The following is a 17,231-nucleotide window of genomic DNA, read 5'->3' on the forward strand; positions in this document are numbered from 1 at the left end:
AGATTATACAGGTGATTTCGCTGGATATCAACCTGTTCACGCCACTAGTCATTAGTATATCTAATGAGTAATCAGCACTGTAGCTTATAGAATTATGTAATATTCTGATTGCTAAAATTTAAATAAATAAATAAGAAATAAATAAAAATACATAAATAATTTTGCCGTTCGTTAGTAGACACAAGTGAAGACGACACCACACGCTACTAGAAGGAACAACGCAAAAAAATGGGCAAAATTACAGATTACAGACTAATACAACAACGGGCTTACGAATAGAAAAACAGGATGCCGCATTAAACATCTGAAGTAAAGGATACAGATCTAAACAAGTGGACACGCCCCTTATGATCTGTAATAAGAATTTTACAAAATGTAAAGAAAATTTTAATAAATTTTATTTATTTAAATTAAGTCAACTACAGCGTGTGCTATTTTAGCGCATACCAATTGACAACGAGTATGACGTTTTAAACCATGAAGCGTGCAGTCGCATGCGCGACGAATGGACAATGTTACTGCAGTGTGGCAGTTTCAGCATAGCAAGACACCTGAAGATGGCCATTTAGGGCCGAAACGTGTTGTGTCGAAAGAAGGAAAAATTTGTTGCATTGTTGACGGACCGTGTAATACAATAAGTAGTATTAGCTATGCTTATGAATCGTAGTTCCATACCTATTGACGCATACATATCCCAGGGCGGTTAGTAAACACTGATCAGAAATTACGGTCCTTAGGTTTTCGGAGCCGTAATGTAGTTTGTGTGAACGGAGAAGTTCATGGAAGTAGGCCTAGGCCCACTGGGGCTGTAGTACCAAGGAAAAAAATGTAGTTTGTAATTTTGACTTTCGGGACTTAGCCATGTCGTGTGTTGGAGGTGTACCACCATTTTGTCATATATTGCAGTCTCCTCTTTGGGTGAAAGTGGCTTACGGAACAACATCAGCGCACGAGACGGCTGAACTCCCAAAGTTGAAAGTGTTCACTGAATTGCAGCGAAATCAAATTTTATATGAAAATTACAGTTAAGAATCCAAAGAGTGAAATTAAACATACGATTATTTCGTCAAGTTTTTCGTACATTAACGTTCCTATTAATATGGAATATTACATTTGTATTTTGTTTCGCAGTTTGTAGGGAATAATGTCACTATTTAGGGAGTTATTGCGTGACTTATAGACGGGGTTTGGTTTGAACGATTGGATTTATTGACACCTTGTGCACATCACTCGAAACTATAGTCAATTACAGCGCTGTCGCTATCCTACAGACTTTCAGTTCTCCGTTAAACATGCACCAGTTTTCTCAGTCTTCACTAGTCGTATCCTGGCAACGGATTTATGACACTCTCACTGTCATTTCAAATCACGCAGGAAGTCTTCTTTTCACAGCCTAACTCTTTTCTTGCCACTATTCTGCAACTGCCAATTCCGAAGACTCGACTCAATTCAATTCCTCTGCACCCAAAGACATGTTCTCGCAGGATGGCGTCTCAAAACTCGACTTTTCCCTTCTCAACTGAACTCTTCTTTATAACCATTTTGCACGAATCCCGCAGAAAGCATAGCCTCTCTGTTGTTGTGAAGTCGTGTTTACAGCGCCGTTCATAGCAACAGAATTTACTCGATTGTTGCTTGCGTATTCGTTGCTGCGGGGATGTGTTTACTTAGTCGTTGCCTAGCAGTGTACATCTAATTCGACTTCGCTGTTCCCGCATTCAGGCATCGTCTCACAATAATATAAATTTCCCTTTTGCATCAAGATATTTTCTGAGCACTTTAGAGAGTTTTTGGCTTGAAGGAACGATGTTTGAATATAAGGCGGCCCATACACGTACAAGTCCGGCTCGGCGAGGAGCCGAGTTCGGATTAATTTCACCACACTCATATGAGCGTGGCGACCCACACACGGATGAGTTTGGCTCATTGGAACCCGAGCCGAGTCGGACTCCCGAGCCAGACTTGTACGTGTATGGACCCCCTAAGAGGTATTACATGAGGAAAACTTAGTATACGTTAACACTGAGGAGCTCCGAGTTCCATCCAGATGATGTAGTACTATGGGAAAAATGAAATCAAGGTGACAGAGACAGCTTATATGGGGAAATGTGACATTTTGGAGAGGAAGACGCGGAAGGAATGGGCAGATAATTTGAGAAGGATTTTTGAAAGATGAGTGCAGAATGGAGAAAATGTGTGTAACTGGCTTAGGATGCCCGGCACCACCCTGCACTGCCAGCGTTATTGAACCTCTAGGAGAGTTAGTGGCATAGACTTAATTGTTTCCTGTTATTGCTGTGTTATGTTATAGGCCAAAATATGTCCACTTATTGCTGGGTTGTGTGTTTCTGTTGCCACATTCTCTCCTATAGAATTGTGGAAATTCCATCGGCTATTCTGACTTGTCAGATAAATTAGTGCTCTGTGTTTGTGAATGTGTATGCGATATATTGCTATGCCATTCATCGGGGTTTCTGGAAATTCGGCTTTGTATTATTAAGCTTCGTACATTTTTCTCTATGCTTCTGATTCATTATCAAGCGGAAGGTTTCTGCTTGCACCGTCACATTTTGTGCACGATAAATCAATCTTTAACATCATTTTCGTGTCCACATTTTCCTCTAAGCTTCTGATTCGTTCATTACTGAGGGAAGGTTTGTGCTCACAACCTTAATGTTTGGTATACGCCAAACCAACCTCCATGTCGTGATGTGCGGGTCATATTATTCAGCTTGCAGTTCTTAATTAGTAGGAATAACGTCGATGTTTGCAATTAAAAATCCCTAATTCCTCTGAATGTTTTTTTATGCTCTTGAACTATCTTCCTTCACTAAGCTGATAGCACAAATTATGCGCATTTTAAAATGATGCCCCTTTTTGGAAATGTCAGAGTGTAATAGCTAAGAACACTGACCTTTCACCGCATCACTCGCCTTGCATGTGACGGACATAGCAGCATTGCGTCAAGTTTCCTTCGAGTTTCTAAAGACGTGCTGAAGTACTGAGACCTTTAGTTGTGGACCCTAAAAAATTAGCGAACAATTTAAAATCAGAACTTAAAATTAGTGTGAATGTTGGTTTCTACATTTTTCACCAAAGAAGGATACGAGTATAAGGCTGATCACAGAGGCCCCGCGGTGTAAGGCATGAAGCGTCTTCGCTCGCTCGAAAGTTGGGATCGTGGGTTAGAATCCTACTCAAGACATTGTTGTCTCTGTGTGTTTCTTCTCTGTTAATGTTGTTGCGTGTGTAGATAGCTACCTTGCGATGGGCTGAGGCCCCGTCCAAGGGGCCCTACCGACTGTGTATAGGAATAAGAAACTGAAAAAGCGGCCAGGGTTCAACAAATGGACTGTAGAGCCATAGATAGGTAGGTGGGTGGGTGTGTAGGTGGGTATAGATAGATAGATTGATATATAGACAGACAGATATAAGACTCGTGTTACGAAACCGGCGAAATAAAAAAAAAAAGGTTAGATTTAGTGGGAGTACAGGAGGTCAGATGGGACAGAGGGGGCACCGAATAAGCAGGCGAATATATTCTACGTTAAATTCTACATTAACAAAAGAAAAGTTTGGGAAAGCGTAGTTTCAAATATATAGAACACTGTTGGAAATGACCATCTTAACAGCGTTCGTGCTTCAAATACTGGTCGTTTCTCTCTCTAAAAAATCGTCTCTGTGCTTAAGTATTATCCGTTGAGGACATGATCGGGAAGGCTTGGAGGTACAATTCACGCTTTCCTTGTTGGTTCTAAAGCTGGTGTCGTCGCATTGCCGGAAAAAAAAATGCTCGCCTCTTGTCGGCAATCGAACGCCGGTTGTCCAGCACTGGGTCACTTGACCGACTCAGCTCTCCTGACTTACTTTGTCATGTTCCATACTGTTTAAAACGAGAGATAATTGTGATAATTATTTCACGTCTTTTTATGTATTTCCTTGATTTTCCTTTTTGGCCCATGATGCGTATAATTACTATGTCCAGGTTTTCCTTAAAGAGCACCTCTTAACTAGCCCCCTGCCCCCTTTCTGCAGATGACTTACAAACTGTTTGGTTTATTTGCAGGTTGAAACATCCGAACATTGTCCAGCTCTTGGAAACCTTTGAAGATAAGCATAAGGTGTATCTGATTATGGAGCTGTAAGTATGATTTCAGTTTGTATCACAAGATTCTATAGGCAGCAACTGTTATTTTCAGACGAGTGATCGCTAGAAGTTTAAAACCCATTAATCTTAAAACAGAATATATCCTTGAGGAAATGCATGTAAATACTCGTATAAACGCAAATGATGATTTAAGAAAAAAGTTCTTCGACCTCACACAGTATTAATGACAGACCATATAAAGAAGTGGTCATAGTTAATGGCTTTAATACAAGTATATAGATTTCGGAAGGCGACCAACCTTCTTCGTAACAAGCGGAGATTGCTATGAACGCAATCATAATATTTTTTCTAAGCATTTCATAACCCCATGTTAATTATGCGATATAACTTCATAAGTCCTCATTATTCATCATTGTCTGACGTCTTCATCAATATTTGCAAGTCTGTATGGGAGGTTTTAGTGGATAGCCGGATAAATGTTGATGCTTGTTTGGTTGTCGAAATAAAAGAAAACTATGTAAGATTTGAGGTTTCCACGGCAGTAAAAATGAAGAATAGTGTCTTCTGGGATGTGGCGCCATATAAATCTTGTGTGAACAGACGTTTCGGAGGAACGTTCGCCTCCATCTTCAGGGTACAAAAATCAGCGAGCGAGGAACCAGCGTGGGCAGGTGACTGCAGTCCGCAAGAGCCAAGTACTTCAACGCGACAGCCAAGTGGGAACCCAGCTTCAGTTAATCTGGCGTTGCTTAAGCCTTTTGAAAATTTCGATTCTGCTCGTAAAAAGTAATCCTTCAAATACTATCTGCAACGATTTAAAAACTTTCTTGAAATGAAGAAAATAACATCAAACAGGCAATGGTGTGTACAGACGTTCCTTAATTCAGTGATGGCGGCGTTAGTGTCCCCAAGGGCTCCAGCTGAGTTAACGTATGATGAACTAACGAATACTTTTGAGTGCACCTCTCCCCAAAGAAAAAATATTCTGGTCTCTCAACATCATTTTCTTTCAACTTACCAGGCAGAAACTCAATCGCAGACTACTTTGCGACTCTCCGACGTGAGTGTATTGACCATGAACCTGTGTCACCTTGCGAGTGCCATGTGTCAATCGCAGGCAGATTTTTACATGCACAGTTTGTCCGTGGTATTCGTGATAATTTAGTTCCTGAGCAAATTTTACAGTCGGGGGCTGCACCCACCTGCTCACGCTGGTTCCTCGCTTGCGGAGTTTATACATTGAAAATGGAGGCGATACGTTCCTCCGAAACATCGGTTCACAATCTGCGTCGCATCCCAGAAGACGGAATTCTTCAAAAGAAAACTAGTTAGAGTGTACAGCACATGCATTGACCTTATGGTTTACCTATGGCTGCACACCAATGTAACATTGTAATAAACTGTGCATCTTAATGGGGCATTTCTATAACCATAATGACATCCGCCTAAACGTCTGGAATGCTTCATGGCCCCATAGGGACGTGCAGTTTGCGAATAATTGTTGCAGCTAGTTCACCGCGATATTTGGTTTACGGTGATAATTCACCAAACGTACATGGCGCCATGTGGTGATGATTCCTGCCAGTAATTCATATTAAGTGACTCTGCAAAAGGCTGATCTTTGTAGCTTGTTGCGGGGTGCAAGAAATCTACTTTTTCAGTTTGTGCTAAGGTCAAAACCCGTTCATGATCCACGTAAATCACAAAATATTGTAGACTTTAATATTTTTGTATTTCTGACGTGTGAGCTATTTCACGATACTGCAGTTTTGAATGACATGTGAAGGAACACACAGATTTCATGTTCATGATGAATTTTATGGAGATAAATGGTTATTTTATTATCGCGGTTCGCTCTAAGAGAAGCACGAATTATTCTAGGGCAGAAGAACCGTAAATATGAAAGCTCCCTATTCGACACAGCCCACCCGGTACCGTCCATTTTTCCTCCTTATTGCCTGGTTACTTAAGACAGCTTAATTTTATTAGTCCCCTTCTTAGCCTTTCAGATGACCGCTTTCTTTGAACTTCCTGCACCGAAATCTTGTGTCTCTTATAACCATACTTTTCTCTTCCACCCGCTCCAACTTTGGAGCACAGGGCTGATTTCTCAGTTTCACTCACCATTTTTACAGACGGTAGGACTCCTCTACCTAAACACAGGACAACACAAACACACAATAAACACATACACACATCAAACATCCATGCCTTGTGTGGGATTCGAACCCACGGTCCCGGTTTCCGAGCGAGTGAAGACGATACTTGCCTTAGACCCTCTCGGCTACCGTGACAGGCTATAACCATATACTAGGTTTTAAATTATCACTGAATTTATATTTCATATTTCTACATGTAGCGTTGAAGCTACGACTGACTTGTTTGACATTGACTTTAACATTCCAAACGTCTCGAAATTTTAGTATTATTGTAGGGTTCGAGGTTCTCACATCTGTGGTCATTAAGAATTGTTAACTTCTGGAATATGACGCTCTGAAGTCCATTGACGAACCACATTTTTGGAGGAAAGTGTTGCCTCCGTCTTCAGGGTCGACAAATAAGCCAAGCAAGAAACCAGCATGAAGCAGGTATAAAGCTAGAGAAACGACCAGAAGCTTCAGACTCGAAAGCGGGACCTCCCGATTTCTAAATGTTGGGGACTTCAGTCTTTGTCTAGCCCGTTATAATGCAATCTACACAGTGTGTCCAGGTTCTGTTAGGACTGTGTTCATTAAAAGTACAAGACGTGAATTTCTCTCTTTTTATTCAAAACAGTCTCCTTCTGAATCAATACAGAGCTGGAATCTATTGAAAAGTTTTCGAAAACAGTCACTGTACTCCTTTTGTGGAATCGCATTTAAAACTGCGGTAGATTCCCTTTGGATGTCCTGGATGGTGTCGTGACGGTCTCCTTTCATCGCCAACTTAACTTTTGGGAAGAACCAGAAATCTGCTGGAGCCAAATCTGGCGAATACGGAAGGTGATCAAGGACTGTGATCCCTTTTCTGGCCAAAAAATCGCGCACGATCTTCGATTTGTGGGGTGGTGCATTGTCGTGCAGGAGCGACCAGGAACCTTGCTCTCGATATTCAGGTCGAATTCGAAGAATTCTCGCCCACAAACGATTGAGGACTCTGAGAGAATAATCATAATTCACTGTTTGACCTTCTGGCAGAAATTCCTTGAGAATGATTCCTTTGGGATCGAAGAAAACGGTTAGCAGTGTCTGTACTCGACTCTTTTGCATGCGTACGTTCTTTGGTTTCGGCTTCTTTGGACTCAACCTGAGAGGCTCATATTGAAAACACATTTCCATAGGCCGTGTCTTGGGCTGACAGAGAGTGAGGCATCGTTTATACATAGGAAGCACGTAGCTACATTAACATAGCTTTCTCGATGTCATTGCTTACATAACGTCGAATGCGAGAATTAATGCTAATGTGAAGGACGTGAAATGAAGCTGACGTGACATCTTTTAAAATACCGTTCAAGCATTTGCTTGGCGTGTCTGCGGAAAACCACAAAATTGCATCAATCTCAGTTTCTGAGATGGGAATCTAACCCGAGACCCCGACTATGAAATAGGAACACTGTAATCTGGAAGATGATAGACTGTTTATTCGTGTTGCTATTATAAACAACAAATCTCACATCAGGACAAATTCACTGTTGCACAAATCTTGGGCTAGCATGCGAATCCAACGAAGCTCGACCGACCTCAGTGTCGTATCAGAGCGAAACTAGGAAATATTTTCGCAACACCGTTGGCACGAAATTCAGATACGTGTATTAGCCGCAGAGTTCTGCCGCCTGCTTGGTTTCCAAACCTTTAATCAGATTATAACACACTTCCGCGTTAGTAGTTTCAATTGAGGCGCACCAAGTTTGGTCTGTTATCGATCGCTGTTATTTAGTGAGATATATTTAACGCTGAATCACGTCTAGCGTGCAAGGACAGTAGGCCTACATACGCAGGTGGATGGGCGGACGACGTGTTACGTACTCTGTCCCAAACTCTGCCACTGTATTACGAGTAGTATATACACATCTCTTTCGGGTAAGTGCCGTCTGCTTTGTCGCAGACCAGTCTTCCGGTTCTGTCGATATCAGTGCAACCTGGTATCTTTAGGATGTTAGTATCTTTCCTTTTTTTTAGGCAAGTGGAGAGAGATGTCTTGAAATAGACAACTGGAATAAGCCTACCTTCTTCTTCGTCCTTATTATTTCATCAAAGCAACAACCGAGTAATTTGTTCCGATGCTAAACATTCTTTTCAGTTCAGCGCCATTGAATGACCAACGAATATGTTGTTATGAAATTGTTTATCTCTTATATACACATATATCTATGTGTATATCTATAATCTAATCTTTCAGTTTATTTGTTATACACATATTCGATCAAACTTGGTGTGGCTGAGTAGAACCGAATCCCACAGATTGTGAGATGCTAGCTAATATAGTATTAAGAGCCGAGTCAGCAAGTCTAGGCGACGTTGACTTCCTATACAACAGGTTTAGAGATGCATGTAGCGGTGAGAGCAAAGTCCACCTCACATGAAATTGCAGAACGAAGATGGTTATTTTAAGGAGAGGAAATGATACAGGGAATAATTATCCAATTGTAACTTCTGTTACGATGGGCCTTGGGGGAAACCGTTGTTACTTTCAGGATTGATCAGAAAGGAAGGGAGGGAAACTTCTTTGGTAGTTACCAGTGTAGTAAGATCGAACCGAGACCCATCTTCCAGGGGGGGAGCCGATAACCCTAAGTGGCCTAGACGAGAGCTGGCTGACCACAGGCCTCTACAGTGACGAGCAGAGACATGGTGTCCTCGTATTTTCCAACTTTTGTAAGTAGAGATCTGTTTTGGTCACAGCCAGGCTTGGCAACTTAAATAAGTAAGAGAGGTACTTACAATCCTACCAGATTGAGTTAGATCAGCTATGTTATTCTTTTACCAATGTAAATAAATGTTATTTTATATTCTTTGATTAGAACAGAGAAAGGTATTTTCATTGATTCGGGAAGGGACTTCTATAGGGATATATCCTCGAGCAGGTACCCTATACCGCATCCCTCCTGCCATCATAACAATGTCAGAAACATATGAAATAAAGTTCATACTGTGGTATATATGTATTTTGTTGCAATTCAATGGAAAGCACGTATAAAAATAAATTTATCTGTTCCCTGCAACTGTTTCCAGTTTCATATATTGGACCTAATAGAGAATTCCCAAAGATAATACGAAATTTTACTTCGTACATGTGCCAATATTCACGGCAGTCATGGCTATTAAAGCGATGTGCAGGTGTTTAGATGCGGTTTGAAACTTCATTCCAATATTTCTCTCTTAGTTACACGAGAGCCGATCACAGTGGCCTCGCGGTCTAAGGCATGAACTGTCTTCGCTAGCTCGAACACTGGGATCGTGGGTTCGAATCCCACTCAAAGCATGGATATTTTGCTGCATTTATTCTGTATTTGTGTTGTCCTATGTAGCTAGCGGCTTTGTGGCGGGCTCATTCCCCGTCAAAGGAGACCTACCGACTGTCCCGGGATTAAAAAACTGAAGCGAAACAGAGCGTGTCATGGAGGTCTCAAAGTGGGAACAACAGGAAAAGAGAGAGAGAGAGAGAGTTACACGAGAAAAATTTAATTTCCTATTGTGAGCCTTATTCGTCCTCTAACGATTTAGCGATGATTGTTAGATGAGTATGACAAATCCGAAGTCGAGTGACAATGACCTCCTCATTCCCGATGGGCTGTGGTAGGAACACCATTCCTGCACAATGGCTTTCACCCTGCGTAGTTTGTTGCCCTGGGTCCATTTGTCTTCCCACTATGGCAGAACGGTGCGAAGTAGAAAGGCGCGAAAATCACTACCGGTCTGATATTAAATCTCCGAGCAGAGTGGCGTTTTTTTTATTCCATAGTAACGCTGAATGAGCGAGCATCTAGTAAAATGAATAGACCCCACTGCCTAGTGCAGACTCAACGCTTGCTGCAGAATTTCCAGAACCACCGGCTAGTTCAGTATGTGAGGACACTTAAGGCGGGTTTACCATTGGCAACCGCGCCGTACGCGGCGATATCGCATGCTGCAAGTTGCTCACTTGCAGGTAGTGGGTAGCGCAATAGCATGCGGCTTGCGTCCCGCGTCCTCTAGTTGCTCCAGGCCGCAAGGTTATCCATCGCTAGTGGGTTCAGTTGCCTACTCGCATGCGGCGTGATGAGTTGAGACACGGATAAAACCAAGTGTCTAATTGAAGAGCATTCTGTGGGATTTGCGGGATCCCAATTATAAAGACAATCGGAAGAAGTTGAAGCTATGGGAGGAATTAGCCACGATGTCTGAATGTTCGATGAAGGAAGCGAAAAAAAAGGTTAAAAATCTCAGAACGACCTTCCACAGGTATAGAAAGAAGAAGAGCGGATCCACCAAAGGTGATCAGTGGGTGCACTTCCCTTCATTGAGTTTCCTTCTTGAGGTTGACGCACCAAAAAGAGGACATTCATCGGACGAGGACGTAAAAATTGAAGCAACCAGTCGCTCTGGGTGTAAATGGGGTCGGTCGCATGCGGCAACGGTTGCTCCTGGCCGCATGCTGCTTGATAAATTGGACGGCAAACATAGTCGCCCGAGGAAGGAAACTAGGTTGCTTTACGTTGCCTAGTGTAAACCCGCCTTTACAGCGTCTGCGCAGAGGAAATAACAACGCTGAGGTTCTTGCCGAGTGAACAGAGGAACTCGGTGGATGACGTAAAGTTCGTGCGTATGCACGCTATTGAACCTGTAGAGGCGGTATGAGAGTAATTGGCCCTCTTGAGAGTCTTACGAAAACTTGAAACGCTGTTTCCTCTGTATGAAAACATTGCCGTCGAAAACATTGTTCCACGTGGGAAGTTTCAGAACACTCAGTCCAATTATTTTTATCCATTTTACGCGGTTAAGTAGCAGTCAGAGTTATAATGAAGAAAACATTCTGCTACACCACGCTTACTTCACTGCGTCCTATTGCCTCACTGTTTGACAGTTATTTCATTGCAAGAAATAGAGCTACCTCAGTTGTTCACATTTCATGACCATTTGTACAGTTTGTGTTTAGAGTCACTGTAAACATCTTGAATTTAACATAGCGATTACCCTTCCGTGTTCTAGATAGACGCTTTACTATGATACAGACCTGTCATGGTTCAAGGGTCAGAATCCAGATTTTGCGACCCAAGCTTTCAGCTTGACCCTTTTATCATATCATGTTACGCTGATGGCCAGCCTCAGAAAACGCGAATGAGAATTTAGCTTAAGGCAGTTCAAAGTCCGTCTTTCAGGAAACTAAAGTACAAAAGACAGTTCTTCAGTCTTGCTTGCAGTTTGAGAAAATGAGTAAAATAGATGGTGCTTTTCAATATGAAGTAATATTTCGACACCAGAGCGGCCCCATATCTCCTGACAACGCGTCTGACATGTCATACGTACTCCATGAAAGAACAAGGACAATTCTGGCATGTAATACTTGTTACTTGTGATTTCAAGTCTTCACACTGTTTTCGTACAGTTGAACGTCAATAATTTTTGTCGACGTGAAAGTCAGTTAAACACCAACAATATAACACCTGCTACATACTATGCTGCTTTCGTGATGTGCAGTGCTTAACGTATATAAGTATCCCAAGATATTACAAGGAATAATTTGTATATATTTCAAGGCACGTTTGAACCAAAATTAATGTTCCATCTCTGCCTTAGTCAGAGACCACTTAATATGAGTTCTAAATTCCTGTAATGTAGTTGAGACAGAAATAATTTTTTTTTTTTTGCACTAGGATACAGGGGCCTTCAATGTTTGGATGCCAATTTTACAAGCTCTGAACCAAGACCATGTTTTAAGCCTTATAATAACAGCACAGATTTCATTGTATTTAATACATGTTCTTAGTTTTCTATCACTAAAATTACGATAACAGCAACAATAAAATATGGTAAAGATGAAGTTGCCCCTGTGCTTAACTACGTAATTAAACACTACACCATGAAGGCGTATGGGGGAGTGGATATATAGATCCACATTTTCTTGACCTCGGCACTAGCTTGAGATGTGGTTAGCTTCACGTCCCTGCCGCTTTACCCCCCGGGAAAGGAGCCCCCGGTACCCATTGGATAGGAGGCTGGATGGGCCCCAGAGCCGGTCTGGACGACTTGAAGAAGAGAAAATTTTTGACCCCACCGGGACTCGAACTCCGATCCCTCGGTCGTCCAGCCCGTAGCCAGTAGCTATACCGACTGAGCTACCCTGGTTCACACAAATATAACAGTATTTAATCTTAAGAGCTACACACCCCGTTGTAAGGCTGGAAGAACATAGATGATAAGTTTCGAATGTTTGCCATCTGCTTTTAAATACTGGAGCGCAAGGCTGTATAAAGTTATCTTACTCTGACACGGCATACTGTGCTTCAGGCTGGCACTGTGACAGCAGAATCCAGCGGTTCAGCACTGCTGATACCAAAGTCTGCCATTTGTCACGATCCTTAGGCTCTTCCCTCTCCCTTCAGCCCTCACAACCTGTCTCCATAAGATTCGTCATAATATTATATTCCCCATCTGTTTCTTGCTCGTCCAGCTGAGCGTTGTGTATCCCCATTGAAACTGGCAGTCCATTCCTTGGCTGCCCAGTTTGTCCACATTGCCACAATATCAAATGTAATTCTTTCTTATTCCAGAGAGACTGTAGGTTTCTCTTGAGTGCGGTGTCCTGCCGTCCGCTCGCAGCAGTCCATCTGAAAAGAAGTCGATGCCCGGGGACTTACAATGCATGAATCGCAACTCATTAGAGCTAGGTTCTGAATCAACGGTTTGAAAAGCTGTAATTGATGAATGTAAATATTAATACTGTTCGTGGCTCTCTGGCAAGGCTGAGAACTCTTGAGGGATTTTTAGTTTCATAATTATTACGTTTTATATATGTCGAACTAGACCAATATTTTTGTTGCGTGTATCCGGGGTAACGTGACTAATAATTATGGATTCTAGATTTGATGACTGGATTTCTCCGTCACTATTACAGTTGCACTAGATTGTAACAGTTCACACTCTGAACTCCTTCTGGATAACGAATCCCTCTCTGCCTAGCTCTGCTTAGGTCAAAAAGCACGCCAATTCACTTCTGCTTATTCTTTCGCTTTCCGCCGTATTCTGGCGTTCTGTCAAAGTCAGAGTCACATTGCGACTGACGGCCAGTCAGTCAGTAAGTCTTGATGTCGTATCCCATTTGGGGCTCGTGACCAGATATTTATTACTGTTTGACAGTTAAGATCTTGTTTTTTGCCGGACGCCCTCTCTGACGGGTCGACGGGTCTGTCATTTGTAGATGCTGCTGGCCCTTGCCAGCGCATTCTTTCTTGGGTCTGAGTCCCTGGTGTTCTATATTCTGTCGTATTCTATTTTATATCTGCTTGGCATACCAAATAGGGAACACCGAGTCGAACATTTCATTTCTACGTTATCAGGAAAACGACCCCTCCGTTGCTGTGAGAACAGACGTTTACGTAGCCGTTGCTCAACAGCCGACTGTTCCAGGTGGTCGTCACGGATACGTGTATCAACAAGCCGTTACATATCCATTGGATTAACATGTCACATTATTATATATGTTCTTAACAGAGCTTATTTTTTGTTAACGAAGTAACATGCTACGTTCTTCCATTCACAATTCATCATTCGTCATGTACTGTTAAGTATGTTCTTTCATTGTAATTGAATTCATTGTCGTTTCCAATTTGTTGTTCCTGTACTTGTTTTTCAGCATTTCCATTTGGTAGCCCCATTCGTATGCCTGTCCACGCAGAACTGTTTCTTGTACGTGTGGGTTGTCATTTTGGTAATCTGTCCATAATGATGGTGTTGCAATCCATTTCATAGAGTACGCTAACAGAAGTGGTCTGAAAAGATAGTTATAGCGCTTCTGTTCGTTGGGATGGGTGAGCATCGCGAACATTGTGTTAATTTTTGTTCCTTACGTAAGAGCTGATGCGGCTAGTCGCGCAGATTTATGTTGTTTATGCACTGGTATCGCAAAGCTGTATCCTGTCCAGGAGCAGAACGTGGCCCCAGTAACTGCGTTGCTAGTTGATCGGACAGTGTGGGGTAGGCCTGTTACACGGAGAGGAGAGTACAGTTCACCATTGCTGGTGGAGCAATGAAATTGAGGAGGCCACAAGGAGCTGGCCATGAGACCGAATTAACCGTGGCTTACAGAGAGGTAATAAGAGTCGGTATAGCGACTGGCTACGCCCTGAACGACCGAGGTGTCGGAGTTCGAGTCCCGATGGGGGTAAATTTTTCACTTCTCCATGTCGTCCAGACCGACTCTGGGGCCCATCCAGCCTCCTATCCAATGGATAACGGGGGCTCATTCCCCGGGGGTAAAGCGATCGGGGCGTGAAGCTGACCACCTAGTGCCAATGTCAAGAAAATGTGGGTCTATACAGAGAGAGGCCTCATGATGGATCCCCCATCTGTTGCAAGAAGTCTTACCGAGGCAACTGTCTGAAGCCAGGACTTCAATCGAGCTGCAGTGAAAGGAAGAATGGCCCTCTGTGTTACTGCGTAACAACGATGACGGCGTCTGAAGTTGAACAACAAATTGCTAATCGTTCCTTGCGGTTATGCGATTGGAGAGGATGAGCATGAAGCCAGCAGCAGTAACAGCAGTAATAATAGTTCCTAGTTGAGATGTTGTGACGGTACGTAAACACACTCGCATCAGATAACCGACTTTCACTTGAAGATAGTCTTATTTCACGTAGTCGGATTCTTATTCGAGAAAAGAGTTAAGTCAAAATCCCTATGCTTAACTAATTAAGCACTACACCACGAAGACGTATGGGGGATTGGATGTACATATGTATCTATGGCTCTACAGCCCTTTGTTGGACCTTGGCCGCTCATTCATTTACTGTCTCTCTGTGAACTCAAGAACCCAACAAAACACTCTTGCTGCAACTCTGTTCACTCTGCTCAACTCAGTAAAAAGTCGGACTGACTTGTCCTGCTTATAACATCTCGGCACGGACCGCACAGAAAACATAGTTCCTCTGTTGCAGTGCAGTTTTTGCCATGGAAACGTGCTTGTTTTCGGGGCCATTACTTGGCAACAACTGTTGTACAGTTGCTTATTTCGCTGTCTTTCCTTGGCAACGGCCCTACATGCCACAATATGTCACAGTCTTTGAGCGTTGTGTGTATGGAAGGGCCATCATGATATTAATATTTATTTTCTACTTTTTTTTTTCATTTTGTCGCCTTCTTAATGTAGGTTATTAGAAACCAGCAAGTTATACGGCAAGTTCTTTTTTAAAGCTACACGAAACAAGAATTATGACACATTTCTTTCCAAGAATAATAAAAATATGTATATTCCTATGTCAGTATCATTTAGTAGGACAACGGACAACGGATGTTTCATACTGAAAGTTCGTTCACTCTGTGACCGCCCATGAAAGCAGCAAAAAGAGCAAAAAATATATTCAAATTACCGTAAAGTACAATAGGATGGCGGTGAGTGCTTTCCTATATCTCTGTCAAGGTCTTTTGTTTTGCCACCTTGTGCAGTTTTTGTATAAACGGGCTTTGTCTGTCCCATCATCCAGACAAAGACATCAAGGGAGTTTCAGGCCCGACCGAAGAGGAGAAGAGGTTGTGGCGCCGATCATTTTTATTATGTGGTTTACACGCACAGAACACATACTTTTTGAATACCACTTATGCAACTGGACAGTTTTTCTGTGTTTGGCATATTAAAATACAGTGCTGAATTTATATACCAAGTTATCGATTTGTTTCTGATTGTCGAATGAAGAAATAACTTGCGTCAGGCAGTAGCTGGACGTTTAAAAGTAAGACATTTAGAAACAGTCCTATGTAGAGACACTTAAAACAAATGATAAAAGCGTTGTACGAAACTAATGTTCCTTTCGTATTGCCACAAATTTCTGTGATTATCTTCTGACTAGTCGGAAGAAATATTTCGCTGTGCCCAGTAACCATTTTCAAATTTTTGCACAGCCATGGCCAAGACCAATTTTATGGCAACAGTGTCTGTAATGGCGCAAGGGTTATGTACAAGTAGATATGTTTTTTTGGGTAAATTTGGAATAAGTGTATCTACAATTTAAGCTTAAGAAATAGAAATAATGAAACGTACCAGGAAGCTTGGGTTTGCAAAGAAGTGTAAGGCAATAGCTTAGTAATCAGAATGTTAGCACGACAGCGTAATAACGCTGACATTGAGGAAGAAGCTATATGAAGTAGGTCATAAAAACTATGACATGAGGAAAACGCTGAGTCGGATAAGGCGGTAGACCTGAAAGAGCCAACCCCTTTCGATAAACAGCCAATGGGCGGGCCAATACACCCCGGAACCCAGCGAGTCAGCAAAAAGAGGGTGCATAAACTCTGGAGGAATCAGTCAAAAAACTTTTGAATATTATTAATTGATACAGAGTTCAGCCGAAGGCTATCGCCGAGAGGGTGATGGCGAGCGCCTGTTTCCTTAGCTCACGTAAGTAGACTTACCTCATATAAACCATGAACATTAAGTGTGATAATATTAAAGTGCAAACCCCAGGGGGAGAAAGTGAAGACTAGAGGGACTAGGTTTACTGAGAAAGAGAGATAGAGGCATAGGATACCCAATATCAGGGTGACAGGATGGAACTAATGTGTGTACTACAGGGTCATAACCAAATGTAATGCGAACCGACAAACGTCGGCAAAGTGTGTATATATTACATATATAGCGACATAGGTGAATAGAGCAGGATAGAAATGCGCTGTGATGTTAATTGAACTTAGCCTCCCCTCAAGTGTTACCCTCTTCCCTGACGACTCCAGCACCTCTCGAAGCTTCGGCGAATTGCGAGTTAAAGCCAGGACCAGCGACGTAAGCGATCGATAAGTTTACTGGAGTTTTCTTGACATAACAAGATGGTGGCAGCGTACTAAACCTGGTGACAGAGCGGGACACCTCCACGCCCCCTGTCACCACGGCGTAACAGTGTCTAATACTATAACGTCCATTGAAAGAATTGTAGGCCCGTTAGTATGTAAATTACAAT

At 42.4% G+C, this 17,231-nt stretch overlaps 1 protein-coding gene across 3 annotated transcripts in view; it reads left to right on the forward strand.

The window, feature by feature from the left end:
• Positions 1 to 17,231, forward strand: part of LOC111873203 (calcium/calmodulin-dependent protein kinase type 1) — a 310,803-nt gene that overhangs the window by 227,898 nt on the left and 65,674 nt on the right. For all 3 annotated transcript variants that reach the window (XM_023867717.2, XM_023867716.2, XM_023867718.2), the window contains one exon: positions 4,067 to 4,141. In XM_023867717.2, the coding sequence (XP_023723485.1) occupies positions 4,067 to 4,141 (75 nt within the window). The remainder of the gene's footprint in view (positions 1 to 4,066; positions 4,142 to 17,231) is intronic.

This window comes from Cryptotermes secundus, unplaced genomic scaffold (genome assembly GCF_002891405.2).
Source record: "Cryptotermes secundus unplaced genomic scaffold, Csec_1.0 scaffold540, whole genome shotgun sequence".
Classification (NCBI taxonomy): Eukaryota; Metazoa; Arthropoda; class Insecta; order Blattodea; family Kalotermitidae; genus Cryptotermes; species Cryptotermes secundus.